This window comes from Leptosomus discolor, chromosome 4 (genome assembly GCF_034619465.1).
Source record: "Leptosomus discolor isolate bLepDis1 chromosome 4, bLepDis1.hap2, whole genome shotgun sequence".
NCBI lineage: Eukaryota > Metazoa > Chordata > Aves > Leptosomiformes > Leptosomidae > Leptosomus > Leptosomus discolor.
In genome coordinates, this window is record NC_141394.1 from 57,901,275 (window position 1) to 57,921,494 (window position 20,220).

The 20,220-nt window shown below is 36.5% G+C and overlaps 1 protein-coding gene across 3 annotated transcripts in view; it reads right to left on the bottom strand.

Moving 5' to 3' along the window:
* The window catches only part of KLHL5 (kelch like family member 5), a 48,205-nt gene extending 29,116 nt beyond the window's left edge, over window positions 1-19,089 (bottom strand). The window contains exons 1-3 of one of the 3 annotated variants that reach the window (XM_086464897.1): window positions 18,560-19,089; window positions 7,766-7,951; window positions 290-426 (exon numbers count right to left, since the gene is read on the bottom strand). In XM_086464897.1, the coding sequence (XP_086321023.1) occupies window positions 290-426; window positions 7,766-7,951; window positions 18,560-19,089 (853 nt within the window). The remainder of the gene's footprint in view (window positions 1-289; window positions 427-7,765; window positions 7,952-18,559) is intronic. The other 2 variants (XM_086464898.1, XM_086464899.1) reach the window with 2 other exon arrangements.
* Between the last annotated feature and the right edge of the window lie 1,131 nt (window positions 19,090-20,220).

Consider the following 20,220-nt stretch of genomic DNA (forward strand, 5'->3'; position numbering starts at 1 on the left):
CAAAATTAGTAGCTATAATGATGTAAGGAAAGGGAATCCTAACAAGATTCCTTTTTTTGTCAGCCTAGCTACATTTAGAATATTCACATAATTTGTTAACTAACTGAATATAGTATTATCAAAGAAACTATATCCTACCAGGTTGCCTCAGGTAACAGCAATTATGATTTTTCATTTATTTATAAGGAATTCAATAATGTGAGTAATAATTTCTAAAGAGTTTGAAATCTAGTAATGGAATATAATGCTCACATTCATTAGATGAAATTCCCATTTTCATTCTAATTACCTGTATATGCATATTGAACCAGAGCCCACAATGCATTCGGCTCCACACCTTCCATCTTGATTTCTTCCTGTCTTGCTTCCCTTACGTCATTAGTGAACATTGCCGCAAAGTAGTCCGAAACAGAGGAGAGAACCAACCTGAGTACATCGTGCAGGAGAAAAGGAGAGAGACAAAGAGGAAAAGAAGAAAAACTTAGTCAACCTGATGTTTGTTAATTTATGATTCATTACTTTGCCCTTTGAAGAAACACTAAACTGAGAAAAACATTTTAAAATTGACGAACGGCTCCATGCTCTAGTTCCCCTCTATAAATAATGAAGTACTGTTACTGAATCTACATTTGCTGCTGAAGTAAATGAATTACCCTTTCAAAGCTCAATGACTTTTAATAGCCAACACAAAAACAACCCAGAAAACCCACATAAATTGGAAATGGAATATAAATATACATTATGGAAATAAAAAAAATTGAATCGACTTCCATTTATATTATGTCAGTTACTTTTTTAAATGTGAAAGAATGACTTACTAGTCCATTTCAAAGTGCTTTAACATGCCTTTATTCTTGGTGCACACATATGCATTCATTTACTAGTACTGATAACAGAACTAGGCACAGTAAACATGGAGAAGGCACAGAGTAATCTCTTTTGTGGGCATGTATTTAGCCTTTTGTTAACAATTCTGAATATTTTAAGATACTGAGCAAGTAAATATGTTAGTCCACAACAGACTTGTCTTTGGATTACTGAGAGCAAAACATGAAGTACATACAACAACGTCCCTCCACAAAATGTGCAAGAGTTTTGATGTCTCAGTATGTTTTCACAGGACTGGGGTGAAAGAGAAAAGAAATCGTGTGGAGCAGGAATATTCAATCCATAGTTCCGTTGTATGAAACCTACCATAACTATTCATGAGGGCTGCTGGTCTCTTCCCTAAGAGACCTCCAGGAACAGCCTTGTGGTTTGGATCAATTTTTGTGCTGCAGCAGATCACTGTTGCCTCGCTCACAGGGAATTCAAACGTTAATACACTTGCATATGGACCGAGCTATACAAACAGCAAGCCGAAGAATCCAGCCCACTGCAAATACACTACACAGTCCATCTGCATATATTCCATGAATCTAATACTCCACGAAATGTCAGTTTATTCTGTGCTGAACCATTATATTGGCTTGCTAAGATGCCAGAGGTCAGGAACCACAAAGAGTAAAATTAATTGACAAGGTGAGCACCAGTGCTTAGGAGTAGGTCTAAACATGCATTAATGAGGAGGATTTGCCGCTACATACACAAAGTCATGAACTGCAAAGAACTGCCTCTTAGTTAATGAACTGCAAAGTAATAAATTGTTGACTAATTTAAATTACCTTTTTCTTGATGATTTTCTGACCATTGACCATTTGGTCAGACCTACAGTAGCACAATCCTTTTCTTCTAGTTGCTGAGGCCACAGAGTTGGGTTAAGAGGGTACCAGGAAAAGATTAATTTTATTTTAACATCTTGTATGATTGAAGTGAAGTTTTGTAATGAGAAATAAAGTTCTGTTCTTTTAAAGAACATATTGCTCCTGAAATATGAGATTTAGTCTGTGGCTGACTTGCTGAGAAAATTAGAACATTCTGCCAATGCAGCACCCAGACATCACTTCTAGGCATTTTAACCTCAGGTGTAACAACACCTGCAGTTGACTAAATATAGCGCCTCCTAGAGATCTGTAGAAGTTTAGTGAAATTAGAAAGTACATTCATGTAAGCATCAAGGGAGAATTTCTGCAACTGCTTTTGATGCTAGAACGAGATGACAAGACCAGATTCGTACGTCCAAAATAGGGGTTCTGACTGAAAGAAAAGTGTAGACAGACAGATTTGAATAACCCAAGTATCTCTGTAGGTCCAGTTCAGAATAAAAAAAAAAAGCAGACCAAACAACTTAAAATATTCACCTCTGGCAATACTGACTTGAAAAAGAAAGGTCTGTGATGGGAAACAATGTAAAACCTGCTCTTAACATGGTTTTGGGGTGGTTTTTTGTTTCTTTTTTTTTTTTTCCCCCAACAGTGCAACTGGTTTAGTTAGCTGCACTATTATTCAGCAAATGGCTGGACTGTACGTATCTTAGCAACAACTGTTGATGAAATGCCAAATAACAACCCAAGGCTCCAGAGAAACACCTTCCACCAGCTGTTTGATATCAGCAAATTTCTTCCCGTAATTTCCAGTCTCAAAGCCCTCCAAAAGAAATTACTAGAAATGTAAAATGCATTCCACTTCCTACTTTTGCAAACTTGTGTTTGGATTCATGAGAAGGTACACATGCTTCACATGTTAAGTGCTTTCCAGAGCGTGACTTATGCCAAAACAGGATACGGGGCCCAGGAGTAGACTAATACAAGTAATATTCCAAAGCATAAATTACACTGATAACAATTTTGCAATAATTTTAGCCAAGAAGTATGTTCACAATGAAAAGCCTTAGAAAAGGTATGTACACTTCTCTCTTAATTCAACTAATTTAGAAAAAAAGTTCTTTCAAAGAAAGAGGATTAAAAGATACAGTGACAATGCATCAAGGTGACACTGAGCTAGCATAAAAGAAAACAATGGCAGACTTTTAGCCAACTGGCCTTTTCTTGTCCTATGTTTTTCCCACTAGTCACTAAAAATCAATTACTACTTTACTCATGCCATTTGACACTCACTTGCTCATTGATCTTGTAGTCTCATACCTAGTAATTGATCTTTCTTTCAACCTCTTTTAGGATTGTCTGAAATTAAACTGCATTCCTACATATAGATTATGCAGTGTGAAATAGCTAATACCTTCATATAACTGAAGAATCTATGGAAGGCTTTCCTCATCCATATTTAACCTTTTTTGCTAAAAATCTCTAAAAGAACTAAGTGATAAGTACAATTTTTCAAAAGAAAATCCGTGGTATGACTAAAAAACCTACACTTATAGTCACAATCTCTTTCCTAAATAGAGCCACCATGGCTCTGTTAGTATTTAACATCAACAGACTCTCTTTGTGTTATTTATTAATCATTAACATACTCAGCCATATCAAGAGTTCACTGGGAACTCCTGATGCTACAAAATACTGCCCTTCCTCAGTTCAGAAACAAGCTATGGATTTTGTATTCTCAGTTTATAGTCTTTTTTTCTCTAGTAGTATTTCTTTCATAATTGGCTCATCTAAAATTCCTACAAAATCAGTATATATATGGACATTAGAGAGGCCTCTTAACAGTTAAAAAAAATATCAAGAAACAGTCTTAATATAGTTGGCATTGTATTATTCAACTGGGGATGTCGAACATATTTAACTTTACTCTCCTTCTTAGCTAATTAGCAGCTACTGCTAAATACTCAATTCTGCATAGGTAAGATTACAAGAATTCGGCTACTGAATTATAAGCAGTAGGTTGGCTAATCTTTTTCAGTGCCAGAAAAAGGAACACTCGGATATCAGAATTTTTCATCTGGAGAACCACGAGATGTCTGAACAATTAATCTCTCCAGGAAAACACTCAACAGCTATGGGCTAAATACTGACAAAATCTGGGTGTTTCAGTATGTCTCCCTGTTCTTATAGGAGGTTCCAATGCTACTGATGTCTTCAATTTCTGTGGTTTGTACTGATCCAAAAATAGAAAGATCCACCATGATTACTTGACTTACTTCGAAGAGTTTTCTACTGAGAGCCAGTAAAATATGCGTAAGCAGGGTGGCACACCTCAATTAAATTGTACTTCTTGCTGGAATGGCCACAAGCTCTATCAGCTAGACAGTTTTCTAGGTCTTCAAAGCAATTATTACATAAAATAATGATAGCTATCAAACCTGGCAATTTACAGATTTAGTATCTCCCAACCTGATCCATCTGACAGAATGAAGTGAAGCTTCTTAACATCTTAAAGATAAAAGGGACACTTACTAGGCAACTCCTTGTTTGTGGCTGTGTAACAGCTGAAAATAGTCCTAGGGAACTCACTAATGGCATTCACTGAGATTTTAAGCTGATACTGAATAGTTCATGTGTCCTAGTATGAAGCACCTAATACAATGGTGGCTTCAGCTAGTCTCTATTCTTGATAACAATGCATGTCAGTAATAAGAAGAATATATGAAAGTGATACTATCCCACACTACTATTATATCTGTATTTATTTAAATTAAATTTGTTTAAAAGCAAGCAATACCTAAAAATACACACAGAATGTTTATGTTGAAATGATTTCCAATTATAGCTCTCTTCCAGGGAAATCAAACCTTTCAAAATTCGGTTGGTGCTGCTGACACTGAAATGATAATTACAATAAACGTTTCAGTAAAATTTTTCAAAACTAGACTGTAAGTAGCAATAGTACCTTTTTAATATAAAGCTGTCACAGAACTGCTTTTTTATATACTCTGACTTTTTAGAAAGATACTTTGTGTCAAAGTTTTATAAACATATAGCTAAAACAAAAAAAAAGGCTGCAGTGAAGGATTTACAAACTAAGGCAATATAGACCGTAGGAGAAAAGAAGTATTATTAATTATAGAAACACAGAATATTATTAAGCCATATGGAAAAGTAGTACCAAAATAGATAAGCCTCAAGATAAAAAATGTCTGCAAACCAGGATCTGTGCTCTTCCAAACAAGCTTCCTAACCTCTAGGGTACATAAGCATCCATTTGCCTTCTTTCCTCAAGTCCCATGTCTTTTGTACTTCCATCTTTCAACATCAACAGGAAGAAAGAAAATGGCTCTGCACAGATTTTTAGACTGCTGGTTAAACAATGCAGAGCAGGCTTTAAATCCCCTCTGGCCAGGAATCTACACAGATCTCTCTTATGTGAATGTTCTGATTAGTAGGTGGTTATAAAACAAACCGAACTTTTACTTTTACAGTAATGTATTACATGTGCTTAGTACTATTGCAGACACCAAACTCACTGCTCTTTTCTCTAAAAACATACATCATACACCTCAGAACATTCAAGTATCTTCAAAAGTAGAAACCGAGAATTAAGAAAAAATACAGTAACTATTAAAAATATCAGGATCAAACCAGAAAATCTGAAAACTTCTCTCTATAATATATGAGTGTGATTAATAATAATATTAATAATGAAAAATGTTATTTCTTACCAAGTCTATGCGACCACATATTAAGAAAGACCCTTCCTTGAGGAAAAAAAAAAGAGGGAAAAATGCTGTCTAGTATAAGTGAACTTTATCTTTTCTTACGTATCTTAGAATGCCAAGCCATTAAGCTAATATCTATTTAATACATCTTCTGCTGCTTACTAGGTCTTAAGATAAAATAATCACTAGTGATCTGAAATACCCTGACTGCTCCAGCCTGCAGTCAATACTAAAGCTGTCAGAACTTGGATGCAAGCAGTAAAAAATCCTACCAAATTTTTTCTTATAACATAGGCTACCACAAGTACATAAAGCCAGTCTTCTTACTGATTTTCTAATTTAAGATTTCCATCTTTATCTTTCCCACTATGGAAAAGTTCAATTTTCAGTGAGGTACTTTGGATGCACTGAGATGAAGACTGTAGTTATTTCCATGTTTCTCTGTGAAAACAAAACAGTAAGAGAGAGAACTTGCTGTGCAAAAGGCAAAACTTCTTTCTAAGTTGCTCCAACATTATAAAGTGAGCTAAGGACAATCATAAGCCTCCCATCTCCTGTACAAGCACAAGGTGTTCTTCTTTGGTCTTAACTTTCATGCATATTTAAAATATAATATACCAACTACAGCAAGATGTTTCTCCTCTGAAGAAAAGACTAGAGCAAATAACAGGTGGCAGCATATGCCTAATGCACTACAGAAATAGATACAGTAGCAGAAACTGGAGGAGCAAAGTCAGTTCTCTAAATAAATGAGAAACAGGTATAAACCACATTAAAGAACTAACAGTTGTCTGTTTATCTTGTTGCAAGTACAATCTTCCAGTCCTTACAAGATACTTGCAGCTGTCTCCTGCACCCTTTCTACATTTAACTATTACATAAACCATACTCCAGAACTCTATATTGCAAAGGTGCTACCTTGGCCACATAAGGAAGTAGAATTATTTCCTTTTTATAATCACTTTTTTCCTGTTTACAGCACTTGAAAGCTCTGACTTCTAAATTACTTCAGCAGATGCAAATCCACTAGGGGTGCGTGCATTCCCTATTTTCATCTGATTCACTCTATCCACAGGGACAATGCAGTTCTGCAATTAACTGAACAAACTGAAGACCAATCTTAAGCAACTCTGTAGCCATAGGGAAAGCCAAATCATCTTGCTCACCCTCTTGTTTCTCCAAAAAGGACTCATCATCATCCACAGCAACTTGGCTATAAGTATTTACAAAGGAAATTAGGTCAGGGGTTGGCTAGAGAGCAGGACCACCCATTTTAGCAGTAACTGCAGCAAGATTTGTTTAAACAAACTCGGCAAAATCAGGGATAGTCTTGACTTTAAAAATCAAGTTTCATAAAATAGTCTCTGAGAGCAATAGCAAGTTATGGTTTAACTGCCTCCCTGCTCCTCAAGTCAGTTCCCATCCCCATGATATCATTCCCTCAGTTCTGTCAGCACACCAGTGTGGATGATATCTGAATAAAAGCAGAGATCTAGCTTTTTAAGAAAAATACCAAACCCAAAACACCAACCTCTTCCCATCTATTACAGTATTAAGCTGTAGTTTCACTGTGGGGGTAGGAATGAGCAATGGAAAATAGGAAGGCTTTACGCTGCTATTTCTGTTGTAGACCTAACCTTACGAAACCACATATTAACTATACCTAGGTTCCTACTGGAACTATTAATACTGTGCATTAAATACTGTAACGTGTTTCAGTTATTCATACTTTTGTTTCACAACCTTTGGTATTTTCCTAGCTTTTAAGTGGCATGCTATATGACCTGTTAATTACACAGATGACAGATAGGGTAATGTTTGATCTAATTTAGCCATCTAACATTTACTGTCAGTCTTCAGCAGTCTACTATCAAAGGACTCTTCTCACTATGGGAGCAAAAAAACTTTATGCAGACAGAAGACTGTCTTATTGGTAATTATGACTCCAACAACTTAATTGTTAGTAGAAAGAAAAAATTAAATCTAAGACATTTTTTTTAGGTCATTCTGTGGTACAGAAACCACTACTACTAGTAATATTCTGAGAGTGCATTTGTGACTTCTGGGGTTTTTATTTTGTTATGCAAACATCTTAGTATATGCTTGAAGACAAGCAGCAGAATGAAAACATCACATTTATTTTTGATGCTGTATTGCATACAGACAGAAATTAACTTTCAGTTTCCAAATAAATGTTAAAAACCATAAACATGTTTAAAGTGTTCTAAATTGTTTAGGATGCTCTGACCTTTTTTAAACAAAAAACAGGACATGCTTCGAAGGTACGTTTGTAAACGAATACGAAGTTACTTCAAATTATAACAAACTTACCTGTGAGCTGGAATTCTACGATCACCGGCAACTAACACCACATCACACAGCTGTTTGTGTCTAAGATAATTCTCCATCTTTTTAAAAGTTTGTTCAGCGTGGTTGAGAGCCTGAAAAAATTCATCTGATGTACAGGGCTCCATAGTTTGACAAGATGATAAGGTATGACTGCTGTTGGAGGTTCTGCTGAAGACAGTAACAGAAATCAGTTCACACAATATTAAGGTGCAGCAATTCTATCTACAGATGCTAAAATAAAAGACATGTGATTTATTTTAATATACATTCCCTTGCTATTTTATTTCTCTTCACATTCATACTTTCTGTCTTCCTCCAAACCTAATCTAAACCCTTCTGAAAAAGGTATGATGACTTAATGTTGTATTCTTCAACTAACAGACACACAAAGATCAGTCCAGTAATCATATCTATAATGTTGCCATATGGTTAAGAACAGATATCTACCAAGACCCTGCAAACTGAAAAAGCAATGCAACGATGCAATAAGGAATCAAATCTCTCCCTACCACATATGTTAAAAGTCTTACTTCACATGTATGTTAAAGTCTTGCTTCACACTTAGCCTAAGGTGGCTAGAACAAAACTCAACATATAGGGAGCTAGTAAAAGAGTGGGCATGCCAGGGGAAAAAAAAAACCATCAAGAAACACATCAATATACCACTCCTACTGCACGACGCCTTATGTGTCTGAGATGACATCTAGCACAGTAGAAACCAACACAGGGGAAAAGCAAGGGTGGATGGCGAGGAAAACTATTCCTGTCCATACACACAGCAGCTTCGGAGAAATGAGGAACAGAGAAAATGTAAAAGGAATGCATGGGCCTAGGACATAAAGAAGATGAATCCTAATTATGTACACTGAGGGAAGCACCTTTTCTTGCTCACAGTTCTTTGACTACTACTTACTTTTCCACAATGCAGGCAACATAAAACACTCTGCTCCTACCATAATATTTGGAAGGACATGGATTCACGCGATCTGTATCCAGACTCCTACTTTCACAAAGTTGTCATGGAACTCAGGCAGCATGCTCAGGGCTAAACCCATTAAGAGACTTAGGTCAGTCCTTAGCCTAGGATATTCATTTCAAGACAGAGCTCCTCAAAATCAAAGTCTAAATTTTCAGCAGAAAACATTCTGTAAAGGTTTGGGGTTTTTTTGTTTTGTGTTTTCTCATGTGCCCAGATAGCTAAAAAGGCCAAGCAATCTTGCACTTAATTCAAACCTGTATGCCGTAATGGATCAGAAATGAGATACCCGCCTAACTCCTTTCCTTGGAGGACTTTATCTTAAATGTGCTCTTTGAAGCTGCGGTTAGCCACTTATTTAAGCTTTGTCAACTTCTCCTCACACCCCGTGAGTGGCTTGTCTGCTCCAGGACTAGCCCTCTGACAAGCTGGAACAACTATTCTTTGTGGCTGTTTTGGAGACCGAATCAAGGAACTCATATATGTGAAAAATGTAACCATGTAACCATAAAAAACATTATATTGGCAAAACTGGGTGGCATTCTCACAGTGAATGAGGAAGAAGTACTCAGGGAAAGCAACTCTTAAACCAGCAACCCTGCAAAAGAAACAGAAGCGGAAAGAACAGGGTGTTGGTCAACAAGAAAATGCTTAGGAAATTCTTGTTCCCTATCATAATTTATCACATCCTCAACTGTGTCGATACAAGTTGTTTGTTTGCTTGTTGGTTGGTTTTTTTTGAACCATATTTTAAACCAGATTCCTCAAATTAACCCCATCAATAATGAAAAAACCCAACATGATATTAGGGATTTGATTTACATTACAACCTCACAAAGAGCCGTGTAGATAGAACTGAAGAAGCAACAAACTAGTATGGAGAAGGAAAAAACTTTCTATGCCAGCACTTTGCTGGACTGCACCCTCCCCAAATCTATTGCCAGCCCCAAGACTGCACACATGTACATCTTGCACAGAACTCAGTGGCAGTCACCACTCTTGTTCAATAAGGAATTGGTGTCTGTTTTCCATTTCCCACAATAAAGCACTTATTTAGGACACAACAGAGCCAAGATTAGTTCTTCACGCCACCTGAAGTTCAACCCTATACCTGTCCTCTAGCCAGTAACCTACAAACCATTTTCCATACGGAAGGAAAAGAAGGAAAGAAACATGAAGCTTCAGTGGTCAATAAAGAGAATATAAAAGTGACAGTCTAACAGTTGTACTTACAAAAAAAAAAGGAAAGATATAGCTTCAAGGGCTATTTACGCCTATTACCCAATGACTGGTTATAAAAAGTTCAAAACTCCCTCCTTCCTCAAACTGTTTTATGAATTTGTTTCCCAGTTCAGTTTGCCACAGCCATGACATCTTGGGAGAATACACAAGCAAGGAAAGAACAGAGGGAAGGACCTGCTTTTCTCTTTCCCAGCAGTAGTACTGAAACGCCTTCTGAAATTCATGGCCTGCATCCTTTCCACCTTCAGAGAGGAAACCTGGGTATCCAACGCTGACCTGTGAATCCCATGCTCAGAGGAAACACCCAGCTGTGAGGTCCTGCAGCTCTGAATATCAAGGCAGCTCTGCTCCTTTTGGATTTGGCTCTCGACTCAAATTTGTCTTTAAGTATAGTACGAGTTTCCCCTCCCATAGGCTGGAGGCGTTGCTACTTCTGTGCACCTCACATACTACTGAGAAAATTACATTAAAGGCTGAGGCTGTCAGTGCATGAGATAAGTGAATCAAAGAATCCTTTCTGCATATTTCTTTAAGATTAAGATTTAAAATAGTATTTTTAACACATTAAGTGGAAATATTATTACGAGTATCTTAGAACATTAGTCAGTAGTGTTTCCTTTTTGTATTCTTAAACTTCAGTCACACTTTTCTTGGTCTTTCTCTTCTTTCCCCGTTTATGTCCAAAAGATCTGATCTAGCACTGACCAATTTTTATTAAGTATGGTATAATTTCAGGATGATTGTAAAAATATAAGTTACTCTAAGGATAAGGTCTTTCCCATGCTAGCTACACATTTTACTACCCTGGTGACAAATGTTCATATACTAAGATGGTAGCTTTCTTCAACTTCTCTGTCTAATAAAGACTTTATATAAGAGTATGTCTTTTGAAATTAAAATTATGTATATGCCATGCTATAAAACCTTTCATTTTTAAAAGATTTTATTTCTTGAAGTAGGATGTTTGGAATAAGGAGCTCTGAAGCAATGAAGCAATTAACTGGGCTAGTAAAGTTGTGACAAACGAGTTTCAAAAGTAAAAGTGCATATGATGACTGTAGAGCTGAATTCACACCTCTCCTTCTGCTGTTGTTTCAGGCTTCATTGTTGTAGCTTAAAGCCACAGCACAGTTTTCAATACAAAAACAAACCAAACATTAGCACACAGAAGCCTTCTTTCCTCCCACTTTTACTAAGCTCGCTCTCTCAACAGAGAGGCATCAGTTTTTTCAAATTTTACGGGGGAGAAGCACAATCTGTTCCCAATAACGGGATTGTTATTTTAATTATTTTAAAGTATTGAGATTCATTTTAAAGGAGGAGTTACAATGGTTATGTTATAGCAATCACACGTATTTGTTAACAACCTATGAATTCCTTGAACCTATGAACCTTGGCTATAACAAAGGTTGCAAAACTTTTCAAGCATTTTATTTTATGCATTTTAAACTATTTTTAGGAAGGCATCTTTTAGGTTAAATGTCTCCATGTTTGTCTTTGAAATAAAAATGAAGCAGTAAATACTTCATTATGACTAAGAAAAAAATCAAATACACATTTCAAACTATTTTGGAACAGAGAGAGAGAAACAAAATCCAAAATTTGAAACTATTTTTAAAATATTTTTTTCTGAAAAATGGTGTAAAATTCTGTTTGAATAAATGATCTCAAAATTATGTGTAAATTCACTCATATTTAAAACTGTTCTACTGTCACGACGAGTTTGCCTAATTTAGCTGTGACCTCATCCTTACTTCCAAAAAAGGTCAACTTCTCTACGAGATAATATGAAGTCCTACACGTAGTTTTAAAAATACATGAAAATATGTAGTTTTACTGCAAGGTAAGACTGACATGGTTAGGTCAAGGGTATGTTGTACAGATGTACAACATATACATATCTTATATACAAGTACCACCTTGTCTCTTCTAACCTTTTGCAGCAAGTAACAGCTTATTTCCTTGCATTAAAAAGTCATATTTCTTTTGACTGAAGCAACATATTGAAACGCAGCTGGTTACTAGAGCCTTGACTGGACAAAGCAGTCAGGCAGCATTACAATGGGATTTCTATCTCCAAAATCTTGGTGGAGAAAATACCACAAATATAATGCTACTCTGTCTACTCAACTGGCTCGTTCACAGAATCAACAGAAGTAGTCTGTTTTTCAAAAGATTTCTATACTTTGTCTCCTTTTCCACTCCATCTACTACCACAACTCTAGCTCTTCTCCTTTCCCCTCAATTCCCTAAGGCATTGCCTCACTAGGCAAGAGACACAAATAATGTGACTAACGGGAAGCTGTGCTGCGCAGCCAGCTTTGCAGCAGATGAATTCTGCCCTTTTTCAGCGAAGGCAATAAGCTGGGTTTCTCTCCATTAACTAGCTGCCATTTGCGAGGAGTGACATTATCTTTGAGACTTCTGCCTACCCTCACATGAAGATGAAAATGGCCCATGGGTTTTAAAGCTACCAGGGAAACGGCAGAGGTGATGCAGAACACAACTGCACAAACTTGGTCCCTTCAGGAAACCAAACTAAAAGCAAATGCTCTGTCTGCACTGCTGAAATTTGCGGGCAGCACTATACACCAGCCCAAATGGCTTTCATTACAGATACACCGAAAATGGTGCAAAATGGGAACTGCTGCAAGAATAACCTGTGCATAGAATTGGCTTAAATTCTGTTTTACGTATATTTTTCTAACACAAACTAGGTGTAGATGAAAGCATTAGAAGTAGTAAACACTGGCAAAACTGTAGAGATGGGAAAAAAATGCACATTTTTCTCCTCACTATTATGTTTCCAGTGAACACCACTTTGTTTCCCAGAAAATGAAGTAACTGACATCAACGTTTTTACACTGAATTCATACACAAAGTATATTACTGTTACAACTACAACATGTAAATAAACAGAAAATCAACAAACCAATACAGACATCTCAATGTATACAGATATTTTTTAAAAGTATCACGACATTTCAAAGAAGAAAAACAGTAGAAATATTAGTTTTATTCACACCTCAGGTTCAAAATAATAAAAAGAGGTTTAGAGATATGTGATGAAAATGATTAAGTATGTGCAGGAAAATGGGTGCAACTGCCTTGTGTTTAGGGGAGATAATAAAAGGAAGTAAAATAATGCATATAGTCAGAGGACTATAAATTACATGCTCCTGTTCTCATTCTTGTAATACAAACCCAAGAATGTCAATGAGAACAAAAGCCAATGTTTGACTGATCAAAGCAGAACTCTGCAACCATAAATGAAGTGTATGGAATTTATGCTAGTGAATAACCAATAAGCTGTAAGTTTCACTGCTGTTCAAAACCAGCGAAGGCATTTATTCTCTTACTGGAACAGACAAATCTCCAATAGGTGGACTTTCTAACAAAAAACCCAACTAACCAAACGAACAAAACCCCCACAAAACTCCTACGCAGCAAAAAGGTAAGCTAATTGCCTACTTTGAGACAGGACACTGCATTTTCTATACTGCATGCCAAACCCATGATCTCAAGGTATTTTTTTGGCAGTAACATAATTAGAAGATCTGTTGCAATTTCAAGTCATCTTTAGACTAGGGTGGTCAATTGTTTAGATCATATACATTAGAGAAAAATAAAGAATATCGCCTTGGACAAATTAGGATACATATTAAGATACATCTTTTGCATTTTTAAAGAAATCTTAATTTTGCAACTCTCTTGCTGCATTATGATGGTTTCCTGCATTGCAGATTTTTTTACGTACAACATTTCAAAACAGTTTTAAAAATATTTTTTCAACAATTTGGTTGTTTACAGCGCTGTCTTCAAGCTAGCTGACATTTTATTGTGTACAGAGACCGTAACATGGATTACTAAAATAATATGCCAGCTTTTATGCCAGCTTCCATGATTTTATATTATACTTTGTAAGGAGTAAAATACTTCCTTCTTCAACATTAGTAGGACAAGAATGTTAGCTGCAGAGAATGGAGTTTGTTGAAAAGAAGGATGCTGAAAGGATTCTTGGAAAAAGCAAGCAATGGTGAAAATCAGGACACTCTTCCAAAGGCTGGGAAGGGCATAAATAAAAGGAAGAAGCCACAGACGGTAACAACAAAGACTGCTAAAAATCCATAGTGTATCGTAATTCAAGATAAGAAAAGACAATGGAAAGAGAACAAAAGTGACTCTGGAGGGACTGAAGAGCACAGTAAGGCCATGCATGCATGTGAACTTGAGGGCTAGTGATTTACTCTATGCTAGAGAAAAGAATTACAGCAATAGCCAGAACTAGTCTTGCAATCAGAAGGTACAGGTTCAAGCAAACACTAATGTATCTGCATTAACCTTAATCTAACTGCCATGAGGACCAATAGATACAAGAACTGGAGTACAGACTCCGCTGTTACCCATGCTAACCCAACAAAGACATGTATACACGGCCAATACTACTGCATTTTACTTGTTTCTAATTTTGATAAGAAATAATGTAGGCATGTTTCATTGCAGCTAGACCTTTGATTATAGCGCTGATTTTTCCTGTTTTACTTCTAAGAGATGTTTTGGATTTAGTGCAATAAATTCATATACCCACTCAAATGTCACCAGTAACATGCATTCTGTCTGGAAAGCAACTACTTAGATTACCTCATGATACATCTACATTGCAGCGTGATCAAGAAGTGCAGCAGTACAAAACACACCTGACTGAGCTTTAACATAGTCAAAGCATGTGACAATCACGGCAAAAACATAATAGTCTTGCATGGAAGCCCATTCCATCCAAATAAATAGCTGGAATCCCCTGTGCCTTTCCAAAGTCCATGCTGAAGACTATTGTTACCTTATCTTCATTACAACATCTACTGTTCAAGTTTACTAGATTAAATCTGCCTCGTATATGCTATATAATTGTGCTGCAGTAACTCTTTCTAAATGTGCATGGACATAGTCCAAGTGAAGATGTAACAAGCACAGAGGAAAATGAAAATAATTTTAGCAGTAGCATGGAAGAGAAGAAACGAGAAGGCTAGAGATTACCCCTGTAAAATAACTTGTCTTTCAATAACAAATTTTCTTATTTTTGTCTAATTCATGCATGTATCTAGCAAAAAAAGCTCTTTTTATAGTTTTCCAGTTAATTTCAAGTATCATACTACTATCATGCCACAACTACGGAATCTATCAACTGTCCTTATTTGGCAGTTTGAATTATTTTGTGATAGGAGATACACAGAAACACACAGCATGGCAGGGGTCCTAAAGAACTTACAGCATCAAAGATCAGTAAGACTGAGGTGAAGTAAAAGACATTTCAAAGGTTTCTGTAGATTGAAAAAACTGTTGGGGGGGGGGGGGGGGGCAGACTTCTACTGGAAGTTACAATGTCCTAACTGCCAAGACTGTTCATGCAGAGCAGTACTGCAAAGTAGCTACCACCGTGTTTTAAAAGCCGTTACAGACATCTTACTAAACTGTTCAAGGTTAGGACACAACTGATGAATTCTGAAATACTGCTTGTATTTAATGTCCAAATATAAATACACATTTTATATTACATTTGAATACATTTCCATACTTAAATCTACAGTAAAGCAATTCCAATATTTTAATGCATGCCTGGGTGAAATGAACCAGACACCACACACTGTGTACTAGTTATGCTTTAGGTATTTTTGACTTGACATCCACTGTGCCTTCAAGGTCTCTGGACTGCTGCTAAAGCATCCACAAAAAGTTAAGAAAAACAAATCTATTGCTAATAGGCTTAAATTCACTATACAAGAGTCTGCACAGCTGTTGGAAAACTTTAAAAAGTGTACAAATCCAATGTGATGACCATTGCCTGAGGAATGTAGGAGAGTTAAACAGCAGCAACAGAGGAAATCTAGGAGACTAAAACCAGCAAAAGAATTCAAACCTCACTGGCCCAGTAAACAATCATTCAAGCTCATGCTGGTTACAAACCACACGTAGGAGTATGATGTGATCAGCATCATAGCCAGCTAGCTCTGATCCTTGAATCTGGGTGATGTTTGCATCTCAGACACAACCTTCATCAAAGATCTGGTACCAAACTTGGAATTTGCTTATCCCTTATGCCACCAAGCTCCATACTAATAACAAATGAATTCTCCAGCGGCTCTCCTCTGAATGAATCACATAATGATCTAAAGCTTTCACAACGACAACGACGTGATCTAAATGCTCTTCTCCCTGTGCTACATGACATGATTGACATACACTAAGCAGTAGAGCTGCTTCTGTCACTTCATGTTTTTAGTGCTTGTAACTGGGCAGTACGTTACATAGAAGCAAAGAAGTAAGGCAACTCTGTAGCTTCTACACAACATTTAAAAACCCTATTTTTTTCATACATACAATTGGTTTCTAATGGCGGTAACAGGGTTTTCATGTGGGTGAAAAAAAGAGCCCTTTGACAACTACATAGATGAAAGTTGTTGTTCGTGTTTTTTTCTCAAATTAATAGATAAGAAGCTATATTTTAGACTGATAGAAAAGACCATTTAATTAAGTTCTTAACAGCTGGAATTTTTTTGATGTTAGGCAGACTTACGGAGGCTACCCAACAGCTTATACATTGTCGACAAAGGGAGTGAACGAAACGTGGTTTAAATATGGTCTCCGCATGAGACTAGAGATAGAGGTAACAATACAAAGCAAGTTCTTACATTACCATTGGTTACATATTAAATTGTACCAACACTGAACTGAAAATGTATCTAAAATATTTATTTTAAAGCATGAAAGTAAAACAGTAGCAAGAATTACAAGACAATAAAGGAATTACAAATAACTCTAGATGCTATAGAAGATTAAGCATATCATTAAAAAGATACTTCAAATTTACTAAGATCAAATCCTATGTGCATTTCCTGTAGTATACAACATTGCCTGAAAACAAAACAAAACATCCCCAATGCTAACTTCTCACACCCTCTAAATAAGTATCTGCAGTTCTCCAATTCTACAAAGTAACAAATTCGTTTTGTCATACATAAATTCTTCTCCTACAATTAAGAACAAATTTGTAGTAATTTCAGTCTACACATTTTTCTCTTAAAAGTACATGCTTTCTCTATACCGGTTGCCTTGCTATTTGGGGTAATGCTGTACGTAAAAATTTCACATCACAAGTAGATGTTGCTGAAATGAAAGCAAATAATGAAATGCTATATCACATACATTACCCAGTGACACAGCTGTTTAGAAATTCATACCTGAATGTCACTTAAAATAGGACCTCTTCAGAGATATATTATTTATAGCTATATAGTTGTTGCAGCATGGTAAGACTGCTATTATGAAGCATCAGAATGCAGGATTTCCTTTCCCTGTCATTCTAGTACTTTTGCCATTCAGCGATAAAAGCAAACACACTGTGTTGACTCCTAAGCATTTTTACCTTCCCTCCTTTCCTTGAATCTATAAAGGTTATATAAACCATAAACAGTTAGTGCTTATATTGTGGACTATTTTGCCCTTGCACTAAATGAATTCTTCTTCTAGGGCATGCAAAACACTAAAACTGCTACAACTAGATTGATCTGTCCTTTACAGGCTTCATTAAACAGTGCACCCTTTTAAATAGCCATACTTTCTGAAATGCCATATCATCACAAAGTTATCTTAAAAGCGTGAAAGCAAACATCATAAAATTTACTTGAAATGGTAAGCTAACTATTATGCACTATGTGTACTATAAAACAGGAAAAATACTTTTCATGAAGAATGGCTGACTTACACAGTAAAAGGAAATAAAAGAACTAAACTGACACTTAACAAGAAAGATTAACTGCCTAATTTACAATGGGTAAACACCTTTCCTTTAAGAACAAATTTATCAGTTTCATCTTTAGTAACAATATGCAAGAGAAGAAAACCAAAATATCTTTACAGACACAATAAAACATTTTTTCTTTTTAAGCTAGATAAATAGTTTAAGACACCTGGATGGATAACTGCAATCACTTTAAAGCACAAAGTGGCTGGCTTTCAATAGATGAAGTGGGTTTTTTCTTTCAAGTTCCACATACACAAGAAAAGAAAAAAAATCTTTGCTTTATAGTCTAAGTATTTTTTACAGTTTCGTCTCCCTCATCTATAGAAACACGTGGCACCATCAGATAAGCATCACAAGCAGCTTACATTTTCACAGTTTTCTCCTAACGAGCATTGGACTAACTCTCAGCAGAACTAAACAATCAATGTCACTTCAAAATAATTTAGAAAGCATCCACTAACATTACCATGTAATGGACAGTACCCTGTTCACAGCAGCACGGACTTGGTATACCATTTGAAACACAAATGAGTGCATCCACGTCTCTGTAGTATTTATCCACCTTGAATAAAGTTGCCTTTTAAACAGGTCCTAGTAAACACACAGAACTCTGATTATAAATCATTTTCTGTTTCTGACACACAGCAGCTGCTAGGTTTCTGAAGCATTTTAATCTAGAATAAATGCTAGCCTATATATGCATGCTATCTGTAAACATGAAATGAAAACACATTTTCACGATAGGAAAGTAATAATTAACCTGCACGAACTGCTGTCCGATTCATTTTCTTCTTCACTTGCTCTATCATCCGTTTCTTGTCTGTCAAGCCAACGTGCACCTCCACAGTCTTCTGCTGAGAATTCAAATGTAGGGATTTCTGAGGTGGATGCCATTGGCCAAGGAGGTGAATTCTGGAAATCCTGTTGGCTGGACCTTCGGTAACCAACTGATGTTAAAGGTAGGTTACCTGAATCTAAAAACTTTGTGCCACCAGTTGTTACATTTTGTCCTCTATTCCAGAAGTCTCCCTGGTGGCTTTCAATTGCAGAGTTAGGGGCTGATACCTGATGACCAAACCACCTCCATCTGATTTTTAAAATCTGCTTCACGTCAAAGTCTTTACGAGAACCAGACATCCTTAGTGAAAGCCGGTGATCGTCTAGGCAACAGGGTAAGAAGCAGCACACATAAAAGAAGATTTGTGCACCCAACCAAGACAAGAGAAACACATGCTCTGCCTGTCTGTGGCAAGAAGATTTTCTACAGAAGGAGGGGAGAAAGCACTGCATTCACATAAAAAAGGCTTCTTTAACGGCATGCCATTTGAATATAAACAAAAGGCAATAGACAGTGAAAAATCCTGTGGTAAAAAGAGGAGGTGAAACAATCACCTCAATCAGGAAAAATGCTAATCAGTTTACCCTAAAAGCTCCAAGGCTGTTTCTGTTGCTCTCCTCTGACCATTAGCTTTCAAAAACACCAAACAGTATTCATTAAAGCCCTTTCAAGAGCTGAATACCACCCCCTTTTCTTAAACCACAAATGACAGAGAACGTAATTCCTGTACTGCATCTTAGAATCTCTGCTTCTTCTTCTGTTAACTCTTGCTGCTACAGAGCAGAAAAAAAAAACCCACAAAAAGCAAATTAAATTCTTCCTGCACTGCTAAAGAATAAATTTACAGAAAAGACTGAAAACCAATCCAAAGATAACTGATTATGCTGGGGAGAAACTGAACTGTAAGTAATTCTTTTTCCCATTACAGGACATGCACTAACTTAAAAAGGACAAGAACAGCCTGGAAGGCTCAAGGGACTAGTACTGGGTTATAGAGCCTTTCATCTTGATGTGCTTTGATTCAAATCTAGGTCTGCAGTAACTGAAAATTTGTATCTGAAATGAGCTAATGGTTTCCATTCATCTACACATCACTAAAACGAATGCAAGAAGCAGCTAACTGGTCACTATCCAAGACACCAGAAACACCCCCTGCAAAACGACAACAAAAGACAACTTCTCAAAAGCCTTCATTCTAATCGTATACAATCAGCTGTTCCAGAGCAGGTTAAGAGTACTGTGATAAAACAGTGAAAGAGAGAGATGCATACTTTTGAGACAGAATTCCCTCTAGATAGGTAATTTATGTAATACATGAAAATACCCAACAGAAGTTTTTACTTGAATGAGGAGTAGAAGCCAAAAGGACAAAATACACAATGACCGATTTACACTTCCCATGAAAAACAGCTTATTTCCTCTATGACATGTTGAGCTAGTTCGGTATAAAATGCTGACTCTCATTCCAATCACATGCAAATAGTAACAATTTTAGAACAACAAAGAGGCACTGGACTGTATCAGTCCTTGATAAACTGATCTACATTTTCAATCTTCACAGTTCAGTCTGTTCAACTCTCCAG